At 50.4% G+C, this 23,574-nt stretch overlaps 1 protein-coding gene across 13 annotated transcripts in view; it reads left to right on the top strand.

Moving 5' to 3' along the window:
• The first annotated feature begins 789 nt into the window (after window positions 1-789).
• Window positions 790-23,574, top strand: part of sec16a (SEC16 homolog A, endoplasmic reticulum export factor) — a 115,069-nt gene continuing 92,284 nt past the window's right edge. For 9 of the 13 annotated variants that reach the window (XM_072488903.1, XM_072488902.1, XM_072488901.1 and 6 more), the window contains exons 1-4: window positions 796-884; window positions 4,097-4,184; window positions 11,208-14,659; window positions 18,049-18,182. In XM_072488903.1, coding sequence (XP_072345004.1) covers window positions 11,258-14,659; window positions 18,049-18,182 — 3,536 coding nt within the window. In that variant the 5' untranslated portion in view covers window positions 796-884; window positions 4,097-4,184; window positions 11,208-11,257. Of the gene's footprint in view, window positions 885-1,000; window positions 1,045-4,096; window positions 4,185-11,207; window positions 14,660-18,048; window positions 18,183-23,574 lie in introns of those variants that run through there. The other 4 variants (XM_072488892.1, XM_072488891.1, XM_072488893.1 and 1 more) reach the window with 4 other exon arrangements.

Genomic DNA, 23,574 nt, shown 5'->3' with positions numbered 1-23,574 from the left:
GTACCCGAGCAGGCGCCGGAGTGTGGCGGCTAGGGGCTTTTCACAGTAACTTCATTGCAGTGTTAATTTAAACCTACTTGTGACAATAAAGATTATTTTTTTTTAAATTAAGGTGATTACAGAGATAGGGAAAGGTGAAGTCATAAGAAAGGGGGGAGGGGATTTTATAACCCTTTTACAGACTTCCTGGCCTATCAAATTTCATTTAGTCAAATTCTTAGTGACAGTTTCAATCTCTTGTGAACGTTTGCTAGGATACTGGAGAGGATAGATATTTGCTGCTACACACAAGATACCGACAGATCCATAGGTAACCAGAGGAGGCTGATGAAATGAAATGAAAATGAAAATGATGCAACATGAGGGGAATTTTTCTTCATGCTGGGAAGGGAGCCAAGAGCAGATTCAATCTCAGATTCCAGGACAGGAGCCGGATAAATATATGAAGGGGAAAACTGCAGCGTCAAGGGGAAAGGGCAGAGTTCTAATTGGCTAACTTTTGCAAAGAGCCAGTAGTGGCTGGACGGGCTGAATGGCCGCTGCTGAGTGGGCTCGGGTTGCAGGTGGCGGTCCCTTTAAGAAGCCGAGCTCGGCTTCGGCATTTTCCGTGGCGGAGCCGGGAACATGGAAGTTTCTGCCGCCGGTTTATCAACGCGGCGAAGTTGGTGCCCGGGGCCGGAGAACCGCCTTTCCGCCCGAAACCCTCAGAATTAAACTAAAATTAAATTGCTTATATTTAAACCGTGTCTAACGGTCGGCGCAGTGACGTCATGGCGCAGCGCCGTGTGACGTCACCATGTACACGTCGCCGATCGGCGGCGGCGGAAAATGGCGGCCGGAGAGAGATAGAGAGAAGGAGAAAATCCCCAGAGGGAGAGAGAGGGGTAAGTGTGTGAGAGAGAGAGAATGAGAAAATCCCCAGAGGGAGAGAGAGGGGTAAGTGTGTGAGAGAGAGAGAGAATGAGAAAATCCCCAGAGGGAGAGAGAGGGGTAAGTGTGTGAGAGAGAGAGAGAATGAGAAAATCCCCAGAGGGAGAGAGAGGGGTAAGTGTGTGAGAGAGAGAGAAAATCCCCGGAGAGAAAGGAGAAAATCCCCAGAGGGAGAGAAGGAGAAAATCCCCAGAGGGAGAGAGAGAGGGGGGTAAGTGAGAGAGAGAGAAAATACCCAGAGGGAGGGAGAGAGAGAAAATACCCAGAGTGAGAGAGAAAATCCTAGAAGGAGAGAGAGAGAGGAGTGAGTGTGCGAGGGAACATCCCAGAGGTAGAGAGAGGGGAGTGAGTGAGAAAAAGAAAATACCCAGAGGGAGAGAGGGAGAGAAAATACCCAGAGGGAGAGAGAGAGAGAGAGAGAGGAGTGAGTGAGGGAGAGTGAAAATCCCAAAGGGAGAGAGAGGGGAGTGAGTGAGAGAAAGAGAAAATACACACAGAGAGAGAAGTGAGGGAGGGAGAAAATCCCAGAGGGGGAGAGAGGGGAGTGAGAGAAAGGGCAAATACCCAGAGGGAGAGAGAGAGAAAATTGCAGAGGGAGAGAGAGGGGAGGAAGTTAGAGAAAGAGAAAATACCCAGAGTGAGAGAGAGAGGGGGGTAAGTGAGAGAGAGAGGGGGGTAAGTGAGAGAGAGAGAGGGGGGTAAGTGAGAGAGAGAGAGGGGGGTAAGTGAGAGAGAGAGAGGGGGGTAAGTGAGAGAGAGAGGGGGGTAAGTGAGAGAGAGAGGGGGGTAAGTGAGAGAGAGAGGGGGGTAAGTGAGAGAGAGAGGGGGGTAAGTGAGAGAGAGAGAGAGGGGGGTAAGTGAGAGAGAGAGGGGGGTAAGTGAGAGAGAGAGGGGGGTAAGTGAGAGAGAGAGGTGGGTAAGTGAGAGAGAGAGGGGGGTAAGTGAGAGAGAGGGGGGTAAGTGAGAGAGAGAGAGAGGGGGGTAAGTGAGAGAGAGAGGGGCGTAAGTGAGAGAGAGGGGGCGTAAGTGAGAGAGAGGGGGGGTAAGTGAGAGAGAGAGGGGGGTAAGTGAGAGAGAGAGAGGGGGGTAAGTGAGAGAGAGAGGGGGGGTAAGTGAGAGAGAGAGGGGGGGTAAGTGAGAGAGAGAGGGGGGGTAAGTGAGAGAGAGAGAGGGGGGGTAAGTGAGAGAGAGAGGGGGGGTAAGTGAGAGAGAGAGGGGGGGTAAGTGAGAGAGAGAGGGGGGGTAAGTGAGAGAGAGAGGGGGGGTAAGTGAGAGAGAGAGGGGGGGTAAGTGAGAGAGAGAGAGGGGGGTAAGTGAGAGAGAGAGGGGGGTAAGTGAGAGAGAGAGAGGGGGGGTAAGTGAGAGTGTGAGGGGTAAGTGAGAGAGAGAGGGGGTAAGTGTGTGTGAGGGTGAGGGGTAAGTGAGGGAGGGAGAGAAGGGTAAGTGTGAGAGAGGGTATCTGTGCAATTCTTTACCACCGTGTAGGCTGAATCATTAAATATGTTCAAGGCTGAGACAGACAGATTTTAATCAGGAAGATAATGCAGGGTTATGGGGAGAAGGTCGGAAAGTGGAGTTGAAGATTGTATCAGATCAGCTATGATCTCATTGAATAGTGGAGCAGACTTGATGGGCCGAATGGCCTACTTCTGCTCCTACGTCTTATGGTCTTTTATGTTTACCTGAATGGCTGGATAGAGGTTTAATGGTACCGTTAATAGGGCAGTGCTCCCTTGGCACCACACTGTATTAGTGAGAGGCAGCACGGTTTTGTGAAGGGGAGGTCGTGTCTCACTAACTTGATAGAGTTTTTCGAGGAGGTCACTAAGATGATTGATGCAGGTAGGGCAGTAGATGTTGTCTATATGGACTTCAGTAAGGCCTTTGACAAGGTCCCTCATGGTAGACTAGTACAAAAGGTGAAGTCACACGGGATCAGGGGTGAACTGGCAAGGTGGATACAGAACTGGCTAGGCCATAGAAGGCAGAGGGTAGCAATGGAGGGATGCTTTTCTAATTGGAGGGCTGTGACCAGTGGTGTTCCACAGGGATCAGTGCTGGGACCTTTGCTCTTTGTAGTATATATAAATGATTTGGAGGAAAATGTAACTGGTCTGATTAGTAAGTTTGCAGACGACACAAAGGTTGGTGGAATTGCGGATAGCGATGAGGACTGTCTGAGGATACAGCAGGATTTAGATTGTCTGGAGACTTGGGCGGAGAGATGGCAGATGGAGTTTAACCTGGACAAATGTGAGGTAATGCATTTTGGAAGGGCTAATGCAGGTAGGGAATATACAGTGAATGGTAGAACCCTCAAGAGTATTGAAAGTCAAAGAGATCTAGGAGTACAGGTCCACAGATCACTGAAAGGGGCCACACAGGTGGAGAAGGTAGTCAAGAAGGCATATGGCATGCTTGCCTTCATTGGCCGGGGCATTGAGTATAAGAATTGGCAAGTCATGTTGCAGCTGTATAGAACCTTAGTTAGGCCACACTTGGAGTATAGTGTTCAATTCTGGTCGCCACACTACCAGAAGGATGTGGAGGCTTTAGAGAGGGTGCAGAAGAGATTTACCAGAATGTTGCCTGGTATGGAGGGCATAAGCTATGAGGAGCGATTGAATAAACTCGGTTTGTTCTCACTGGAACGAAGGAGGTTGAGGGGCGACCTGATAGAGGTATACAAAATTATGAGGGGCATAGACAGAGTGGATAGTCAGAGGCTTTTCCCCAGGGTAGAGGGGTCAATTACTAGGGGGCATAGGTTTAAGGTGAGAGGGGCAAAGTTTAGAGTAGATGTACGAGGCAAGTTTTTTACGCAGAGGGTAGTGGGTGCCTGGAACTCACTACCGGAGGAGGTAGTGGAGGCAGGGACGATAGGGACATTTAAGGGGCATCTTGACAAATATATGAATAGGATGGGAATAGAAGGATACGGACCCAGGAAGTGTAGAAGATTGTAGTTTAGTCGGGCAGTATGGTCGGCACGGGCTTGGAGGGCCGAAGGGCCTGTTCCTGTGCTGTACATTTCTTTGTTTTGTTGGAGTGTTAGCCTCCGTCATTGGCCCATAGGGGCCTTTTTTAAACTAACAAATAGATATCAGACTTGATGAACTTGCACCCATCTTCATCAAGAATCCAACTTTTGTTTCATTCATTCTAGTGATGTGGGCATCGCTGGCTGGTTCCACACCACAAGTTGCCACAGAACAATCTTCCTTGTTTCCTTCTGTCACCATTGACACATCCTGGTGAGTTTCCTGTCAATCTGCACCTCAAAAGATCTTTGGTGATCTCTCTGTTATGTCCTGTTCACTGTTGAAGTCTCTATTGTGGTGATTGGGTGCAGCGATCAATAGAATGGTGTTGCCAGGAGTGTTGTGGCCGAGAGGGCTGATTGGTCGGATAAAGAGAAACTTGTTTGATCAAGTGAGCCTGTGGTCACCTGTTGGGGAAGAAACAAGTGGAAATCTGATTATGGGCCGCACGCTTCAGGAAGAACATCAAACTCAAAGCCTTTGAGAAGGTGCAGAGGAGATGTACTGAATTGAGTTCACCACTCTCATAGATTAGAGGATCTGGGATTGTTCTTGGAACAGAGAAGGTTGAGGATTGATATAATCGAGATGCTCAGAATTGTGCGAGTTATTGATAGAGTAAATATGGATCAGCTGTTTCCACTGGCAATCAGGTACAGATTGAAGAGAATTGGCAAAAGAACCAGATGGGGAGATGAGAATTTTTTATACGAAGCGCATTGATCAGATCTGGAACATGCTGCCTGAATGGACGGCGGAAGCAGCATCATAGAACATAGAACATTACAGCGCAGTACAGGCCCTTCGGCCCTCGATGTTGCGCCGACCTGTGAAACCACCCAAAAGCCCATCTACACTATTCCCTCATCGTCCATATGTCTAGCCAATGACCATTTGAATGCCCTTAGTGTTGGCAAGTCCACTACTGTTGCAGGCAGGGCATTCCATGCCCTTACTACTATCAGTAATAACTTTCAAAAGGGGTTTGCATAGATACTTGAAACGGAAAAATATGCAGGGCTATGGGGGGGCGGGGGAAAGCGAGGGAGATGTGGGATTAATTGAATAGCTCTCTCAAAGAGCAGACATGAAGGGCTGAATAGCCTCGTTCTGACTGAAGCACGAAGAGATCATTGTTCTGCAAAAATTGTTGACGGAGACTTTGTACACTCGCAGCTTAACCATGTGAATTCAGCCAGAATGGGACTGCAGTGGCTGGATCTCCCCTGCCTGCTGATATATCCTGAAGGGCTGAGGGAGGCGCAATAGTTTCTCTAAAGGCTGGAACAGGTTTCCAATCTCTCGTGCCCCTCTAATCTGTGCTGGTTTTAAATCTAACCAGGCTCTGCTGGTTCGTCCGCTACAAAGCCAGACATTATGTGAGGGAACCTCCAGTGGTTTAGAGCCGTGGGAGCCACAGGCTGGAAGCTGCCTGTTCATCCCAAACACACACCACTCACCACAGTCGGTCTTAAATGGCTCCAGTACTGGATCTTAAAATGTTACTTTCTGAAAGAAATGTCCGAGGCTGCCGGCTCAGTTTACATTAGTGGGAGGTTCCCTGTTTGCGTTCAGGACATAGTCTGTGGGAGAGCTCTTTCACATCATAACTGCATCCTGCTCTATGTACATAAACACACGCTCCACATCAGCGATCCTGTTACTGGATTACTGTTCAGGATATCCGGCATTCCAGCACTGTGCCTTAAATGAGCCAGGGGTGGCTTTCACACCAGCCAGCTGTGACCTGAATTATTTTTTGATCAGCTGACAACTTCTGTCCCTGGGTCATGTTGAGGGAGCCAGGCTGTACTTAGTAGATGTCCGCGGGCTGGAGATAGAGCAGGGTTGCTGCTCCTGACCTCTGTCCAGTGAACCCGCCACCGTTACGATCTGTGTCTGAATATCATAAAATGATGACTTTCAATGCTGCCCTATTCTTTGACGAGGTGATATCGAATTTGATGGGGATATCTAACAGCAATCTCTTCCCCACCTCAGCCTGCTGCGATAGGTTGCTGACACTATGAACAGGCTGAGGCCATTCAGCCCTCTTTTTTAGATTGCGGTTAATCTACCCCACCCCCTCGTGCTGCAGGAGGGAGTACCTCGTCAGGGTAATTCAGCTGGTACTGGGGAAATCGTTCAGTGAGGTTCAATGGTTCCCTCCAGTACGTAGTGGATTGTATTCTCATTTAGGCTCTTGCATTGTTGGCAGTTGGACAAAGATGGTTTATTCTAAAGTGAAGGAATGACTTGCATTTATATAGTGCCTTTGATGAACTGAAATGTTTCATAGCCAGTTCTAGAAACTGTAGAAGCAAACTTGTGCACAGCAAGCTGTCTCAAAGGGCAGAGAAGATAAACTGATTTAAGTGTTGGGTGTAGGATTAATATTGGCCGGTACACTGGAGAGAACATTGCTAAATCCACATAAAACATTAATTTGGGCAGCATGGTGGCGCAGTGGTTAGCACTGCTTCCTCATGGCGCCGAGTTCCCAGGTTGGATCCTGGTCCCCTTGTTTGCGTGGGTCTCACCCCACAAACCCAAAAGATGTGCAGGTTAGGTGGATTGGCCACGCTTAATTGCCCTTTAATTGGAAAAAATGAATTGGGTACTCCAAATTTATAAAGGAAAAAAAAAACATTAATTTGGCCCCGACTGGAGTATTGGGTCCAATTGTGGGCACAGCAGTTCAGGATGGGCATGAGGGGTTTGGAGAGCATGCCAAAGAGATTTGCTGGAATGGTTCCAGGGATGAGCCAGTCACCTTGTTGGGAGTTTTCTATAGGCCCCCCAATAGTAGCAGAGATGTGGAGGAACAGATTTTGGAAAGGGGCAGAAGTCACAGGGTAGTAGTCATGGGTGACTTCAACTTCCCAAACATTCAGTGGAAACTCTTTAGATCAAATAGTTTGGATGGGGTGGTGTTTGTGCGGTGTGTCCAGGAAGCTTTTCTAACACAGTATGTTGATTGTCCGACCAGAGGGGAGGCCATCTTGGATTTGGTACTTGGTAATGAACCAGGGCAAGTGATAGATTTATTAGTGGGGGAGCATTTTGGGGATAGTGACCACAATTCTGTGACTTTCACTTTAATAATGGAGAGGGATAGGTGCGTGTAACAGGGCAAAGTTTACAATTGGGGGAAGGGTAAATACGATGTTGTCAGACAAAAATTGAAGTGCATAAGTTGGGAACATGGGCTGTCAGGGAATGACACAAGTGAAATGTGGAACTTGTTCAAGGAACAGGTACTACGTGTGCTTGATATGTATGTCCCTGTTAGGCAGGGAAGAGATGGTCGAGTGAGGGAACCATGGTTAACAAGAGAGGTTGAATGTCTTGTTAAGAGGAAGAAGGAGACTTATGTAAGGCTGAGGAAACGAGGTTCAGAAAGGGCGCTGGAGGGATACAAGATAGCCAGGAGGGAACTGAAGAAAGGGATTAGGAGAGCTAAGAGAGGGCATGAACAATCTTTGGCGGGTAGGATCAAGGAAAACCCCAAGGCCTTTTACACATATGTGAGAAATATGAGAATGACTAGAGCGAGGGTAGGTCCGATCAAGGACAGTAGCGGGAGATTGTGTATTGCGTCTGAAGAGATAGGAGAGGTCTTGAACGAGTACTTTTCTTCAGTATTTACAAAATGAGAGGGGCCATATTGTTGGAGAGGACAGTGTGAAACAGACTGGTAAGCTCGAGGAAATACTTGTTAGGAAGGAAGATATGTTGGGCATTTTGAAAAACTTGAGGATAGACAAGTCCCCCGGGCCTGATGGGATATATCCAAGGATTCTATGGGAAGCAAGAGGTGAGATTACAGAGCCGTTGGCAATGATCTTTTCGTCCTCACTGTCAACAGGGGTGGTACCAGGGGATTGGAGAGTGGCGAATGTCGTGCCACTGTTCAAAAAAGGGAATAGGGGTAACCCTGGGAATTACAGGCCAGTTAGTCTTACTTCGGTGGTAGGCAAAGTAATGGAAAGGGTACTGAGGGATAGGATTTCTGAGCATCTGGAAAGACACTGCTTGATTAGGGATAGTCAGCGTGGATTTGTGAGGGGTAGGTCTTGCCTTACAAGTCTTATTGAATTCTTTGAGGAGGTGACCAAGCATGTGGATGAAGGTAAAGCAGTGGATGTAGTGTACATGGATTTTAGTAAGGCATTTGATAAGGTTCCCCATGGTAGGCTTATGCAGAAAGTAAGGAGGCATGGGATAGTGGGAAATTTGGCCAGTTGGATAACGAATTGGCTAACCGATAGAAGTCAGAGAGTGGTGGTGGATGGCAAATATTCAACCTGGATCCCAGTTACCAGTGGCATACCGCAGGGATCAGTTCTGGGTCCTCTGCTGTTTGTGATTTTCATTAATGACTTGGATGAGGGAGTTGAAGGGTGGGTCAGTAAATTTGCAGACGACACGAAGATTGGTGGAGTTGTGGATAGTGAGGAGGGCTGTTGTCGGCTGCAAAGAGACATAGCTGCAGAGCTGGGCTGAGAAGTGGCAGATGGAGTTTAACCCTGAAAAGTGTGAGGTTGTCCATTTTGGAAGGACAAATATGAATTCCCCGGGTGGAACAAACCATTACAAGGGGTCGTAAATTTAAGGTGAATTTGGAAGATATAGGGGGGATGTCAGAGGTAGGTTCTTTACCCAGAGAGTAGTGGGGGCATGTAATGCACTGCCTGTGGAAGTAGTTGAGTCGGAAACATTAGGGACCTTCAAGCAGCTATTGGATAGGTACATGGATTACGGTAGAATGATATAGTGTAGATTAATTTGTTCTTAAGGGCAGCACGGTAGCATTGTGGATAGCACAATTGCTTCACAGCTCCAGGGTCCCAGTTCGATTCTGGCTTGGGTCACTGTCTGTGCGGAGTCTGCATATCCCACCCATATGTGTGTGGGTTTCCTCCGGGTGCTCCGGTTTCCTCCCACAGTCCAAAGATGTGCAGGTTAGGTGGATTGGCCATGATAAATTGCCCTTAGTGTCCAAGAATTGCCCTTAGTGTTGGGTGGGGTTACTGGGTTATGGGGATAGGGTGGAGGTGTTGACCTTTGGGTAGGGTGCTCTTTCCAGGAGCCGGTGCAGACTCGACGGGCCGAATGGCCTCCTTCTGCACTGTAAATTCTATGATCTATGATTAATCTAGGACAAAGGTTCGGCACAACATCGTGGGCCGAAGGGCCTGTTCTGTGCTGTATCTTTCTATGTTCTTTGAGCGATTACAGTTGTGAGGAAAGACTGGAGCAGCAGGGACTGTTCTTGCATGTAGGGGAAGAACTGAGGAGATTAGGTTGTTCAAAATCCTGAAAGGGTTTAGATGGAATGGGTTAAGCGAAACGGTTTCCGTAAACTGAAGAGTTGATAATAAGAGGGCAAGGTTCTAAACTGATTGGTAAACGAACCAGAGGCAACATGAGAAACAGAAAATGAGGGACATAACGAGTGGGTCAGGGTTTGGATTGCACTGTTTGAAAGGGCAGGGGAAACGGATTCAGTTACAGCCTCCAAAAGCAAATTAAATAAATACCTGAAGGAGAAAAAGTTTGCATGAAAAAAATGGGCAGGAGTGGGATTAACTGATTTGCTCTTTGGAAGAACCTACACAATGGTCCGTTCGATTGACCTCCAGCTGAACTGCACTCTTCCGGGGCCTATATTTTGCAGTATCAATGATGGTGAAATTGTTCGGGTTATTCTCTCGCTGAAGCTGATGGCGACTTCAGGAGTCCAGATATGCATAAACATAAAAATCTCGAATGTGCTGTCTGTACAGTTTGCAACCAGCTAGAAATCACCCAATTAGAATCTTGCAATCCCTACAGTGCAGAAGGAGGCCATTCAGCCCATCGAGTCTGCACCAACCCTCTGAAACAGCACCCTGCCTGGGCCTAATCCCCCGCTCTATTCCCGTAATCCCATCTATAATACTTAGACACTAAGGGCAATTTATCAAATCCAATCCACATAACCTGCACATCTTTGGACTGGGAGGGAACTGGAGCACCCGGAGGAAACCCACGCACCCACGGGGAGAACGTGCAGACTCCGCACACACACCCGAGGCTGGAATTGATCCCGGGTCCCTGGTGCTGTGCGGCAGCCGTGCTAACCACTGTGCCACCTGCCGCGTTTTGACGAGAACTTGTTTTGTGCTCATTAGCCTCCCTGTTAAAGCTGTTCTGTCTCGTTGAGTGAGATGTAACTGGAGTTTTAGTGATTTGATGACTTAATAATTACTGCTGAAAAATCTTTCTGGCCCTGACACAAGTTTTAAAAAATGACGTCTTTCTCCACAATTATTCCAAATTTTTCAAATACTTTTTAAAGTTTGTTTGATATTTCAATTTCTACCCTAACCCAGTGAATATGTCTCAATCATTCATTTCGCTGTCTGTAAAATGTAATTATTCAACAGCAGAAGACGATCAGAACTTTTAACAAGGTTTTTGTCTGAGAATGCTTCAATGTGATTGGCTGCTTTCCCTACCTGATTACATTATGGTTGCTGGAGGAAGAGGGGTATTCCCTTTTGAGTGGGAGGAGATTTGAGCTGAGATGGGGAAAAGGGGAAGTCCGCATCATACGCTTCACTAAATCTTTCTTCAAGGTCAGCAATAAATGCCACTGCTGACTGAAAACTTTGGGCCTCTTTCTAATATTCATTTGTCTCATGCGTGCTGAAGGAGAGACTATTACATGACCAAAGGCATTGATGGTTCATGGAGCTGGTGAGGTTTAGGAGGAAGATACTCTGAGTCGTCTAGTAACCGTGGCAGCTCTATCTGAGGGCTGATGCTTTCTAGACAAGAGGGGAGACGGGTTTGTCAGATTCTTGTTGATTCTGGGGGGAGCGGGCGGGGGTGGGGGTATCAGGCTAGGGGAGGTTACAGAGATGGAGGGGAGGTGTTGGGCTAGGGGAGGTTACAGAGATGGAGGGGAGGTGTTGGGCAAGGGTAGGTTACAGAGATGGAGGGGATGTGTTGGGCAAGGGTAGGTTACAGAGATGGAGGGGAGGTGTTGGGCTACGGAGATGGGCTCTAGAACTCTGATGACCTGCAGTTGTAACAGGTACTATAAAAATACAAGCCAGTCTTTATTTCTTCCATATTGGGTTTGATGTAGTTCTGCATCAATGTGCTGCCAGTTTTGCTATTCTCAGACTGTGAATCTTCTGTGGTGCTTGTTCCTGTAAAACTAATCGCCTGTTTCTGTCTCCCCAGAAGGTACGGTCCCATCACCTTGGAGATAGTGTTCCAGCCGCCGCAGCTCGATGCAGAACCCGACAATGCAGCCACCGCCACCCCGTTCATCACCGGGTGCCAGCAGCACCGCAGGAGCTCCCATGAGCGGAGGAGCCCACAATATCTTCCGGCGGAACGCTCCCTATAGGCGACCCAATACTCCCCAGTCAGGGGGCCCTGCCACACTGCCACCAGTCACTGACCCTTTTGGGCTTGGCCGGACTACTCAGACTGATGGTTCACCATCGCTGCAAAACGCTGTCAACGGTGGACCCCAATTCCCCAGCCGGCAAGATGGCAGTCAGCTGCCTTGGCCCAATGATGCTTTCGGAGACGCGCAGGTTTTGTTTCCGGGAGTGCCTGCTGCTCTGGGAGAACGGTGTGAGCCCTATGGTGCGCCGGCCCCGCTTCCCCCGGCGCCACGGTTTGGTGAAGCTGGTCAGTTCTCCCCTGCTGCCCCTCTTCAAGGAGCTGAAGCTGGACTGGGACTGCCCCCAGAGCCCTCGTATTTTCACACAGGGCTGGGCTCAGAGAACAGCGAGATGGTGCAGGCGCGCCTGCAGGCCAGGCCTCCCCATGGGCAGGAGGGGGGCCAAGACCCCCATTCCTTTCCTCCTGCACCCAGCTTCCCGCTGCCGTACCAGCCGGGCTCCTCTGCCTCCTCGCAGTGGGTGGCGAGTCACGGCAGTCGGCCTCCGTCTGTCCAGAACTACTTTCAGCCCAGCGACCCGCAGACTCAAGGTTTTGGGGGTTACTGCGCCCCTCAGCCAGCGCCTGTCCCACCTCACCAAAACCAGGCTGCCAGCAGCCACTACCAGCAGCACCACTCCCAACCACTGGAGTCCCACACGCAGTTTCCCGGAGCCGAGCGGCACGACGCTGGCCGACCACCTCCATTCCACCAACCCCCCCAGCTCCAACACAATTTCGCCAGCCCTGGCTGTGCCCGGTCAGAGGACTGGTCACCTGGCCCCCCTCGAGAACCGTGCCAGCAGCATCCTGTGCCTCTCCCTGGGCACCAGGCTGGCTGCCCCGCTCCACATTTGGGTCCACCAGTTGCCTCTGACCCAGGAACTGTCTCCATGTTTTTCAAAGGGGGAGAAGTGGAGAATGAAGAAACTCTGGTACCTGAGCAGCAGAGTGGGATCTGTGCCACCCTTGGAGATGCCTTTCAGCCCAGCACCGGGCCATTCTTCAGCGCACCGCAGCTGCCTGACCTGTGTACTGGTGGCGTAGAGCCCCGGGGCGTAGGTCCTCGCCCGCCCGCTCCCTGCGGTGTTTACAGCCAAGGGGGTGGGGACCCTGCTGGAACGACAGATTATACCGTACCCCAGGGTGGGGGTTTGGTGATGGAGGATGAAGAAAATTCTGAATTTGTCCAGAACCAAGAAGTCCTGCCCAGTGAATCCGACAGAATTCCAGCAGGATTCCAGCCTGTGCCAGGGCTGGTGAACCCAGGGCTGCATTCTGCCAGAAACGTGGGTGCAGGAGGAGGACCACCACGAACTCTCGCGACCCCCGACTCTGCCCACCACCCTCTGCGGTCTGACAGCATCTCCTCTAATCACAGCAGCGCCAGTCACAGCAGCGGTTCCAGTTTAAGGAGATCCCAAGCCCAGATGAGCACATTCATCCAGCAAGAAAGCGGGAAGCCTCCCACAGACACCCCGTCCCGTTTCTTTGAGCAGATTGACTCCTCTCCTCTGAGCCGAGACCCTTTGCACCCTGGCAAGGAGGTGGAGAGTGCCGGACGGCCCTTGTACTACAGCCAGCTGTCCCAACCTCCTGCCCTCAGCTCCCCCAAACCCACGGCCACCTTCCAAGCCAGTGCCAACAGCTCGTTCGAACCGGTCAGGTCGCATGGCCACCTGGCAATCAAAGCTGTCGAAGTGGACCAGGCAAAGATGGTGATGGAGCTGAACCAATCAACAGTGAGTGCCGTGGGGCAGCGGCACGGAGCTGGGCCATTGGACATTTCCCCAGGTAACCTGGAACAGCCACCAGACAACCTGGAAAACATCCACGTCCCCCGGCCCCACTCAAGCCTCTACCCTGGCACAGGGACCCCCGAGATCATGGCACGGCCTGCATTAGAGGAGCCCCACAAACGACCCTCCTCGAGGGTGTCTGGTGTCTGGGTGAAGTCGGAGAGTCCAGCTGCCACCCTATGGGCACAGAGTGAGCTGCCGAACTTCTGTGCTGGCATCATGCTGGCCCCAGCTGCTCCAGCCGTGCCTGCAGCAGCCAAAGATCCTGCAGTGGAGGTGGTGCAACCACCTGAAGATGGTGGCAAGGGTTTGAACTACCCTGCTCCTCTCGGAAATATGGAAAACCCTCCCCAGGGTACAGAGGACAAAGTGCCGAAAATCCAGGCAAATCCCAGCTATGCCACGCTCCTGGTCCCAACTCCAGCCTCGCCCACCCCGCCCGTGCTACTCGCTCGGCCTCTTCAGACCTCCCCCCATCTGCCCAGTCCTGAGCGGCCTCTCCGAGATCAAGGCGACGGTCAAAGTGTCGCCTTTGCGACTCCGGTCCTGCTGAACCCTGACCTTGTCACCACAGCACAGGGATCGGTGCACGATCAGGCTCCACTTAACCTGGCCACAGACGGTCGCCTCAACCCAAGGCAAGTCGCTGAAGCATCGACAGCGGACCCTGCTGCCCCCACTAGCCCCCCATCAAGCCGAGCTCCTCCTGCAGCTGTAACCACCCCAGCTTCCAATCTTCATCCGTCTGCCGATGGAAGCAAGGACGAAACACAGAATCAAGTGTTTGATCAACCCAGCTCATCGGCCAACTGTGAGCTGCTTGATTTCACTCTGCACCGCGCTCCTCCACCCAACCAGCCCGTCGCTGGCACTAATCCAGCGGCTTCCCTGCCACTCGGGGCTGCCACGCAGAACCCTACTCCCTGCCACACTTATACCACAGGGCTCTACACCAACGACAAACCAGGTTTCTACCTGCAGGTCACCACAGACGTCCAACAGCAGCAGCAGCAGCCGATTGCTGCAGTGACTGGACAGCAGGCATTGCCACCTCCACCACCAGCTCACGATCAGTCCAAGCGCCTAGTAGGGTCTGTGCCGGTCAGTGGGCAGTACCCACCGGCAGGTTATGGATATCCAGGGTCAGGCCCCCCTCCGCCTCCGGCGCAGCAGCAACTGGCGGCTGAAGCTCCAGTAACAGCACCGGGCGTTCTTCAACCCCCCACCATCCATGAGGTGATGCCACAGCACCCATACCCCCCGTCGCAGCCACACCCAGCTTATGGTTACACTTACCCGTACATGTGCCAGGATTATGGTGCAGACCCTCAACAGCCTTATGCCGTGCCTTACCCATCGTACCCACCATCCCTGGACCCTAGAGTTGGCCAACAAATATCTTACCCATTGATGGACTCCAGAGGCAACCACCCGTACTACCAGGTAATTCTGCTACCTCGCTCTCTCTCACGCGTGTGCGCGCTTTCTCTCACTCTTGCATCCTCTCTCACACGCCCGGTCTGCATTTGATGGGGACAGTGTAGAGGGAGGTTTACTCTGTATCTAACCCTGTGCTGTACCTGTCCTGGGAGTGTTTGATGGGGACAGTGTAGAGGGAGCTTTACTCTGTACCTAAACCCGTGCTGTACTTGTCCTGGGAGTGTTTGATGGGGTCAGTGTAGAGGGAGCTTTACTCTGTATCTAACCCCGTGCTGTACCTGTCCTGGGAGTGTTTGATGGGGACAGTGTAGAGGGAGCTTTACTCTGTATCTAACCCCATGCTGTACCTGTCCTGGGAGTGTTTGAAAGGGACAGTGCAGAGGGAGCTTTACTCTGTACCTAACCCCGTGCTGTACCTGTCCTGGGAGTGTTTGATGGGGACAGTGTAGAGGGAGCTTTACTCTGTATCTAACCCCATGCTGTACCTGTCCTGGGAGTGTTTGATGGGGACAGTGTAGAGGGAGCTTTACTCTGTATCTAACCCCGTGCTGCACCTGTCCTGGGAGTGTTTGATGGGGACAGTGTAGAGGGAGCTTTACTCTGAATCTAACCCCGTGCAGAACCTGTCCTGGGAGTGTTTGATGGGGACAGTGTAGAGGGAGCTTTACTCTGAATCTAACCCCGTGCAGAACCTGTCCTGGGAGTGTTTGATGGGGATAGTGTAGAGGGAGCTTTACTCTGTATCTAACCCCGTGCTGTACCTGTCCTGGGAGTGTTTGTTGGGGACAGTGTAGAGGGAGCTTTACTCTGTATCTAACCCCGTGCTGTACCTGTCCTGGGATTGTTTGATGGGGACAGTGTAGAGGGAGCTTTACTCTGTATCTAACCCTGTGCTGTACCTGTCCTGGGAGTGTTTGATGGGGACAGTGTAGAGGGAGCTTTACTCTGAATCTAACCCCGTGTTTTCCCTGTCCTGGGAGTGTTTGATGGGGACAGTGTAGAGGGGCTTTACTCTGTATCTAATCCCGTGCTGCACCTGTCCTGGGAGTGTTTGATGGGGACTGTGTAGAGGGAGCTTTACTCTGTATCTAACCCCGTGCTGTACCTGTCCTGGGAGTGTTTGATGGGGACAGTGTAGAGGGAGCTGTACTCTGTATCTAACCCCGTGCTGTACCTGTCCTGGGAGTGTTTGATGGGGACAGTGTAGAATGAGCTTTACTCTGTATCTAACCCAGTGCTGTACCTGTCCTGGGATTGTTTGATGGGGACAGTGTAGAGGGAGCTTTACTCTGTATCTAACCCTGTGCTGTACCTGTCCTGGGAGTGTTTGATGGGGACAGTGTAGAGGGAGCTTTACTCTGAATCTAACCCCGTGTTTTCCCTGTCCTGGGAGTGTTTGATGGGGACAGTGTAGAGGGGCTTTACTCTGTATCTAATCCCGTGCTGTACCTGTCCTGGGAGTGTTTGATGGGGACAGTGTAGAATGAGCTTTACTCTGTATCTAACCCAGTGCTGTAAATGTCCTGGAAGTGTTTGATGGGGACAGTGTAGAGGGAGCTTTACTCTGTATCTAACCCCGTGCTGCACCTGTCCTGGGAGTGTTTGATGGGGACAGTGTAGAGGGAGCTTTACTCTGTACCTAAACCCGTGCTGTACTTGTCCTGGGAGTGTTTGATGGGGTCAGTGTAGAGGGAGCTTTACTCTGTATCTAACCCCATGCTGTACCTGTCCTGGGAGTGTTTGATGGGGACAGTGTAGAGGGAGCTTTACTCTGTATCTAACCCCATGCTGTACCTGTCCTGGGAGTGTTTGATGGGGACAGTGTAGAGGGAGCTTTACTCTGTATCTAACCCCGTGCTGCACCTGTCCTGGGAGTGTTTGATGGGGACAGTGTCGAGGGAGCTTTACTCTGAATCTAACCCCGTGCAGAACCTGTCCTGGGAGTGTTTGATGGGGACAGTGTAGAGTGAGCTTTACTCTGAATCTAACCCCGTGCAGAACCTGTCCTGGGAGTGTTTGATGGGGACAGTGTAGAGGGAGCTTTACTCTGTATCTAACCCCGTGCTGTACCTGTCCTGGGAGTGTTTGTTGGGGACAGTGTAGAGGGAGCTTTACTCTGTATCTAACCCCGTGCTGTACCTGTCCTGGGAGTGTTTGATGGGGACAGTGTAGAGGGAGCTTTACTCTGAATCTAACCCTGTGTTTTCCCTGTCCTGGGAGTGTTTGATGGGGACAGTGTGGAGGGGCTTTACTCTGTATCTAACCCCGTGCTGTACCTGTCCTGGGAGTGTTTGTTGGGGACAGTGTAGAGGGAGCTTTACTCTGTAACTAACCCCGTGCTGTACCTGTCCTGGGAGTGTTTGTTGGGGACAGTGGAGAGGGAGCTTTACTCTACTCTGTATCTAACCCCGTGCTGTACCTGTCCTGGGAATGTTTGATGGGGACAGTGTAGAGGGAGCTTTACTCTGCATTTAGTTCCGTGCTTAAAGTTTCTCATTCCTGGAACCATTCTCGGGAATCTTCTCCACACCCTCTCACATCCGTCCGAAAGTGCGGCCTCCCAAACTGGATACATTAAATACTCCAGCTGAGACAGAAATAACAGACTTGTACAAATTCAACATAACTTCCTCGCTCTTGTACTTTATACCTTTATTCATAAAGCCCAGGGTACTGTTTGCTTTATTAACCATTCTCCCCACCGTCAGTGATTTACGCTTCAGGAAAGAAAACTGGTCAAGGGGGGGAATCCTTTGCAGGTTGTGTTGTTTGAATCAGATTGGGCAACCAGAGGAAATAAGAGGCCCTCCATTTACACAGTGCTTTTTGTGACCTCCGGACTTGCAAAAGCGCATTACAGCCAGTGAAGTCGTTTTTGAAGTATAGTCACATGTTTTGTAGGAAACACAGCAGCCAATTTGCACACAGCAAGATCCCACACACAGCAATGTGATGATAACCACATCATTTGTTTTAGTGATGGTGATTAATTAATGCATAACCACAGAACCAGTTGAAGCTGGTATTATTTTGTTGCCGGTGCACGGGCAGCACGGTAGCACAAGTAGATAGCACTGTGGCTTCACAGCACCAGGGTCCCAGGTTCGATTCCCGGCTTGGGTCACTGTCTGTGCGGAGTCTGAACGTTCTCCCCGTGTCTGCGTGGGTTTCCTCCGGGTGCTCCGGTTTCCTCGCACAGTCCAAAAATGTGCAGGGTAGGTGGATTGGCCATGATGAATTGCCCTTAGTGACCAAAAAGGTTAGGAGGGGTTATTGGGTTACGGGGATAGGGTGGAAGTGAGGGCTTTAGTGGGTCGGTGCAGACTCGATGGGCCGAATGGCCTCCGTCTGCACTCTGTTATCCAGTTGTTAACGAATGCCTGTTTCTTCAGGATGACCCCTACCGCCGTTATGGTCGATATGGCAGGTATGACGCCAGTAATGTGAGTTACAAGGAACCTGAGAGAGAGAAGACCAGTCGACCCAGCTCGCGAGCGAGTCAATCCTCCAACAGACCGTCTTCCAGGTATGGTACTCTAGAAAGGGGAAGGTTTTAGTAATCTTTATTAGTGTCACAAGTAGGCTTACATTAACACTGCCACAAAATTACTGTAAGAAAACCCCTAGTCACCACATTCTGGCGCCTGTTCGGGGACACAGAGGGAGAATTCAGAATGTCTAATTCACCTAACAGCACGTCTTTCGGGACTTGTGGGAGGAAACCAGAGCTCCCGGAGGAAACCCACGCAGACACAGGGAGAACGTGCAGACTCTGCACAAACAGTGACCCAAGCCGGGAATCGAACCTGGGACCCTGATCAAAGAACACAAAAAGTACAGCACAGGAACAGGCCGTTCGGCCCTCCAAGCCCGTGCCGACCATGCTGCCCGTCTAAACTAAAATCTTCTGCACTTCTGGGTCCGTAGCCCTCTATTAACATCCTATTCATGTATTTGTCAAGATGTCCCTTAAATGTCACTATCGTCCCTGCTTCCACCACCTCCTCCGAAAGCGAGTTCCAGGCACCCACTACTCTCTGTATAAAAAAAAAAAAAAAAAAAAAAAAAAAAACTTGCCTCGTACATCTCCTCTAAACCTTGCCCCTCGCACCTTAAACCTATGCCCCCAAGTAATTGACCCCTCTACCCTGGGAAAAAGCCTCTGACTATCCACTCTGTCTATGCCCCTCTTAATTTTGTAGACCTCTATCAGGTCGCCCCTCAACCTCCGTCATTCCAGTGAGAACAAACAGAGTTTATTCAACTTCTCTTCATAACTAATGCCCTCCATTCCAGGTAAATCTCTTCTGCACCCTCTCTAAAGCCTCCACATCCTTCTGGTAGTGTGGTGACCAGAATTGAACACTATACTCCCAAGTGTGGTCTAACTAAGGTTCTGTACAGCTGCAACATGACTTGCCAATTCTTATACTCAATGCCCCGGCCAATGAAGGCAAGCATGCCGTATGCCTTCTTGACTACCTTCTCCACCTGTGTTGACCCTTTCAGTGACCTGTGGACTGTACACCTAGATCTCTTTGACTTTCAATACTCTTGAGGGTTCTACCATTCACTGTATATTCCCGACCTGCATTAGACCTTCCAAAATGCATTACCTCGCATTTGTCCGGATTAAACTCCATCTGCCGTCTCTCCGCCCAAGTCTCCAAACAATCTAAATCCTGCTGTATCCTCTGACAGTCCTCATCGCTATCCGCAATTCCACCAACCTTTGTGTCGTTTGCAAACTTACTAATCAGACCAGTTACAATTTCCTCCAAATCATTTATTTATACAACGAACAGCAATGGTACCAGCACTGATCCCTGAGGAACAGCACTCGTCAGAGCTCTCCAATCAGAAAAGCACCCTTCCATTGCTACTCTCTGCCTTCTATGACCAAGCCAGTTCTGTATCCATCTTGCCAGCTCACCCCTGATCCCGTGTGACTTCACCTTTTGTACCAGTCTGCTATGAGGGACCTTGTCAAAGGCCTTACTGAAGTTCATATAGACAACATCCACTGCCCTACCTGCATCAATCATCTTTGTGACCTCCTCGAAAAACTCTTATCAAGTTAGTGAGTCACGACCTCCCCTTCACAAAACCATGCTGCCTCTCACTAATACGTCCATTTGCTTCCAAATGGGAGTAGATCCTGTCTCGAAGAATTCTCTCCAGTAATTTCCCTACCACTGATGTAAGGCTCGCCGGCCTGTAGTTCCCTGGAACTACAGGCGCTGTGAAGCAACAGCGCTAGCCCCTGTTGCTGGGCAGCATAGTGGTTAGCACTGTTGCTTCACAGCTCCAGGGTCCCAGGTTCGATTCCTGGCTGGGTGACTGCCTGTGCGGAGTCTGCACTTCTCCCTGTGTCTGCGTGGGTTTCCTCCGGTTTCCTCCCACAGTCCAAAGATGTGCGGGTTAGGTGGATTGGACATGCTAAATTTCCTTTTGTGTCCAAAACATTTAGGTTTTGGGGGTAAGTGGGGGTTACGGGGATAGGGTAGATACGTGTGCTTCAGTAGGGTGCTCTTTGTAAGGGCCGGTGCAGATTCAATGGGCCGAATGCCCTCCTGCACTGTAAATTCTATGATTCACTGTGCTACCGTGCTACCCAAGTCTTGATTCTCACATTTGAACAGATCTTTCAGTTGGAAATGGATCAAAAGCTGCGTTAAAACTTGAATTTCATTCTGTGTCTGGGGTACGGATTCCACAGAGGAAGATTTCTGCCCGCTGTTCAGATTTGAGACCTGACAGTCAGACAGGGTGTTGAACCATTGAAAGCTTCACAAATTAGCACACTGTTGCTCTTGCCCAATTCCCACGCACTCTGACATCACCGTCCAAATCTGTAACCTATACCTCGAGAAGGACCAGGGCAGCAGACACCATGGGAACACCCACTTGTCGAGAATGAAGTTTTAAAAAATATATACACCACGAGTCCTGAAGAGAAATCAGGGTCCTGGGCTCTTGTCGTTACTGATCTCCCCACCTTCCCTTTCCACATTCTCCAAAGCTTTGATGGGGAGCTCTCCCACAAACATTGCTGTCTCCTGGGTGAGTGCGAGCAGTACTGGCCCGGGGTGGAAGCTGTTAAACCACTTGCCTGTTGCTGCTCAGTGGCACAACCTGATGTGGTTTCATAAACCTCACATTTGTTTAATGTTCTTTTTTTTTTAAATAATATTTTATTGAAAATTTTTGGTCAACCAACACAGTACATTGTGCATCTTTTACACAACATTGTAACAATACAGATAATAATGACCTTTTTAAATTTAAACAAAAACAACAACAAATAAATAAATATTAAATAACAAAAAAAATAAAATAAAAATAATATAAAAGCTAGCCCTAATTGGCAACTGCCTTGTCTCAGGCCACCCCCCCCCCCCCCCCCCCCCCCAAGTCCTGGGCCGCTGCTGCTGCCTTCTTTGTTCTCCCCTATCTATCTTTCCGCAAGATATTCGACGAACGGTTGCCACCGCCTAGTAAACCCTTGAGCCGACCCCCTTAGGACGAACTTAATCCGCTCCAACTTTATGAACCCCGCCATAACATTTATCCAGGTCTCCACCCCTGGGGGCTTGGCTTCTTTCCACATTAGCAATATTCTGCGCCGGGCTACTAGGGACGCAAAGGCCAAAACATCGGCCTCTTTCGCCTCCTGCACTCCCGGCTCTTGTGCAACCCCAAATATAGCCAACCCCCAGCTTGGTTCGACCCGGACTCCTACTACTTTCGAAAGCACCTTTGTCACCCCCATCCAAAACCCCTGTAGTGCCGGGCATGACCAAAACATATGGGTATGATTCGCTGGGCTTCTCGAGCACCTCGCACACCTATCCTCCACCCCAAAAAATTTACTGAGCCGTGTTCCAGTCATATGTGCCCTGTGTAATACCTTGAACTGAATCAGGCTTAGCCTGGCGCACGAGGACGACGAGTTTACCCTGTTTAGGGCATCTGCCCACATCCCCTCCTCAATCTCCTCCCCTAGCTCTTCTTCCCATTTCCCTTTTAGTTCGTCCATCGTGGTCTCCCCTTCGTCTCTCATTTCCCTATATATATCCGACACCTTACCGTCCCCCACCCATTTCTTTGAGATGACTCTGTCCTGCACCTCTTGTGTCGGGAGCTGCGGGAATTCCCTCACCTGTTGCCTCGCAAAAGCCCTCAATTGCATGTACCTGAATGCATTCCCTTGGGGCAACCCATATTTCTCGGTCAGCGCTCCCAGACTCGCAAACTTCCCATCCACAAATAGATCTTTCAATTGCGTTATACCTGCTCTTTGCCACATTCCATATCCCCCATCCATTCCCCCCGGGGCAAACCTATGGTTGTTTCTTATCGGGGACCCCCCCAGTGCTCCGGTCTTTCCCCTATGTCGTCTCCACTGTCCCCAAATCTTCAGTGTAGCTACCACCACCGGACTCGTGGTATAGTTCCTTGGTGAGAACGGCAATGGGGCTGTCACCATAGCCTGCAGGCTGGTCCCCCTACAGGACGCCCTCTCTAATCTCTTCCATGCCGCTCCTTCCTCCTCTCCCATCCACTTACTCACCATTGAAATATTAGCGGCCCAATAATACTCACTTAGGCTCGGTAGTGCCAGCCCCCCCCCTATCCCTACTACGCTGTAAGAATCCCTTCCTCACTCTCGGAGTCTTCCCGGCCCAAACAAAACCCATGATACTCTTTTCTATCCTTTTGAAAAAAGCCTTCGTGATCACCACCGGGAGACACTGAAACACAAAGAGGAATCTCGGGAGGACCACCATCTTAATCGCCTGCACCCTCCCTGCCATTGACAATGCTACCATATCCCATCTCTTGAAATCTTCCTCCATCTGTTCCACCAACCGCGTCAAATTTAGCCTGTGCAATGTGCCCCAATTTTTAGCTATCTGGATCCCCAGGTAACGAAAGTCTCTTGTTACCTTCCTCAACGGTAGGTCTTCTATTTCCCTACTCTGCTCCCCTGGATGCACCACAAACAGCTCACTCTTCCCCATGTTCAATTTATACCCTGAAAAATCCCCAAACTCCCCAAGTATCCGCATTATTTCTGGCACCCCTCCGCTGGATCCGCCACATATAGTAGCAGATCATCCGCATATAAAGATGCCCGGTGTTCTTCTCCTCCCCTAAGTATTCCCCTCCATCCCTTGGAACCTCTCAGCGCTATCGCCAGGGGCTCAATCGCCAGTGCAAACAGTAATGGGGACAGAGGACATCCCTGCCTTGTCCCTCTATGGAGCCGAAAATATGCCGATCCCCGTCCATTCGTGACCACACTCGCCACTGGGGCCCTATACAACAGCTGCACCCATCTAACATACCCCTCTCCGAACCCAAATCTCCTCAACACCTCCCACAGATAATCCCACTCCACTCTATCAAATGCTTTCTCGGCATCCATCGCCACTACTATCTCCGTTTCACCCTCTGGTGGGGCCATCATCATTACCCCTAACAACCTCCGTATGTTCGTGTTCAGCTGTCTCCCCTTCACAAACCCAGTTTGGTCCTCATGAACCACCCCCGGGACCCATTCCTCTATTCTCATTGCCATTACCTTGGCCAAGACCTTGGCATCTACATTGAGGAGGGAGATTGGTCTGTAGGACCCGCATTGTAGCGGATCCTTTTCCTTCTTTAAAAGAAGCGATATCATTGCTTCTGACATAGTCGGGGGCAGTTGTCCCCTTTCCTTTGCCTCGTTAAAGGTCCTCGTCAGTAGCGGGGCGAGCAAGTCCAAATATTTTCTGCAAAATTCAACTGGGAATCCGTCCGGTCCCGGGGCCTTTCCCGTCTGCATGTTCCTAATTCCTTTCACCACTTCTTCTACCGTGATCTGTGCTCCCAATCCCATCCTTTCCTGCTCTTCCACCTTGGGAATTTCCAGC

This window comes from Scyliorhinus torazame, chromosome 22, assembly GCF_047496885.1.
Source record: "Scyliorhinus torazame isolate Kashiwa2021f chromosome 22, sScyTor2.1, whole genome shotgun sequence".
Classification (NCBI taxonomy): domain Eukaryota; kingdom Metazoa; phylum Chordata; class Chondrichthyes; order Carcharhiniformes; family Scyliorhinidae; genus Scyliorhinus; species Scyliorhinus torazame.
This window is presented reverse-complemented; position numbering and strand designations above follow the sequence as displayed.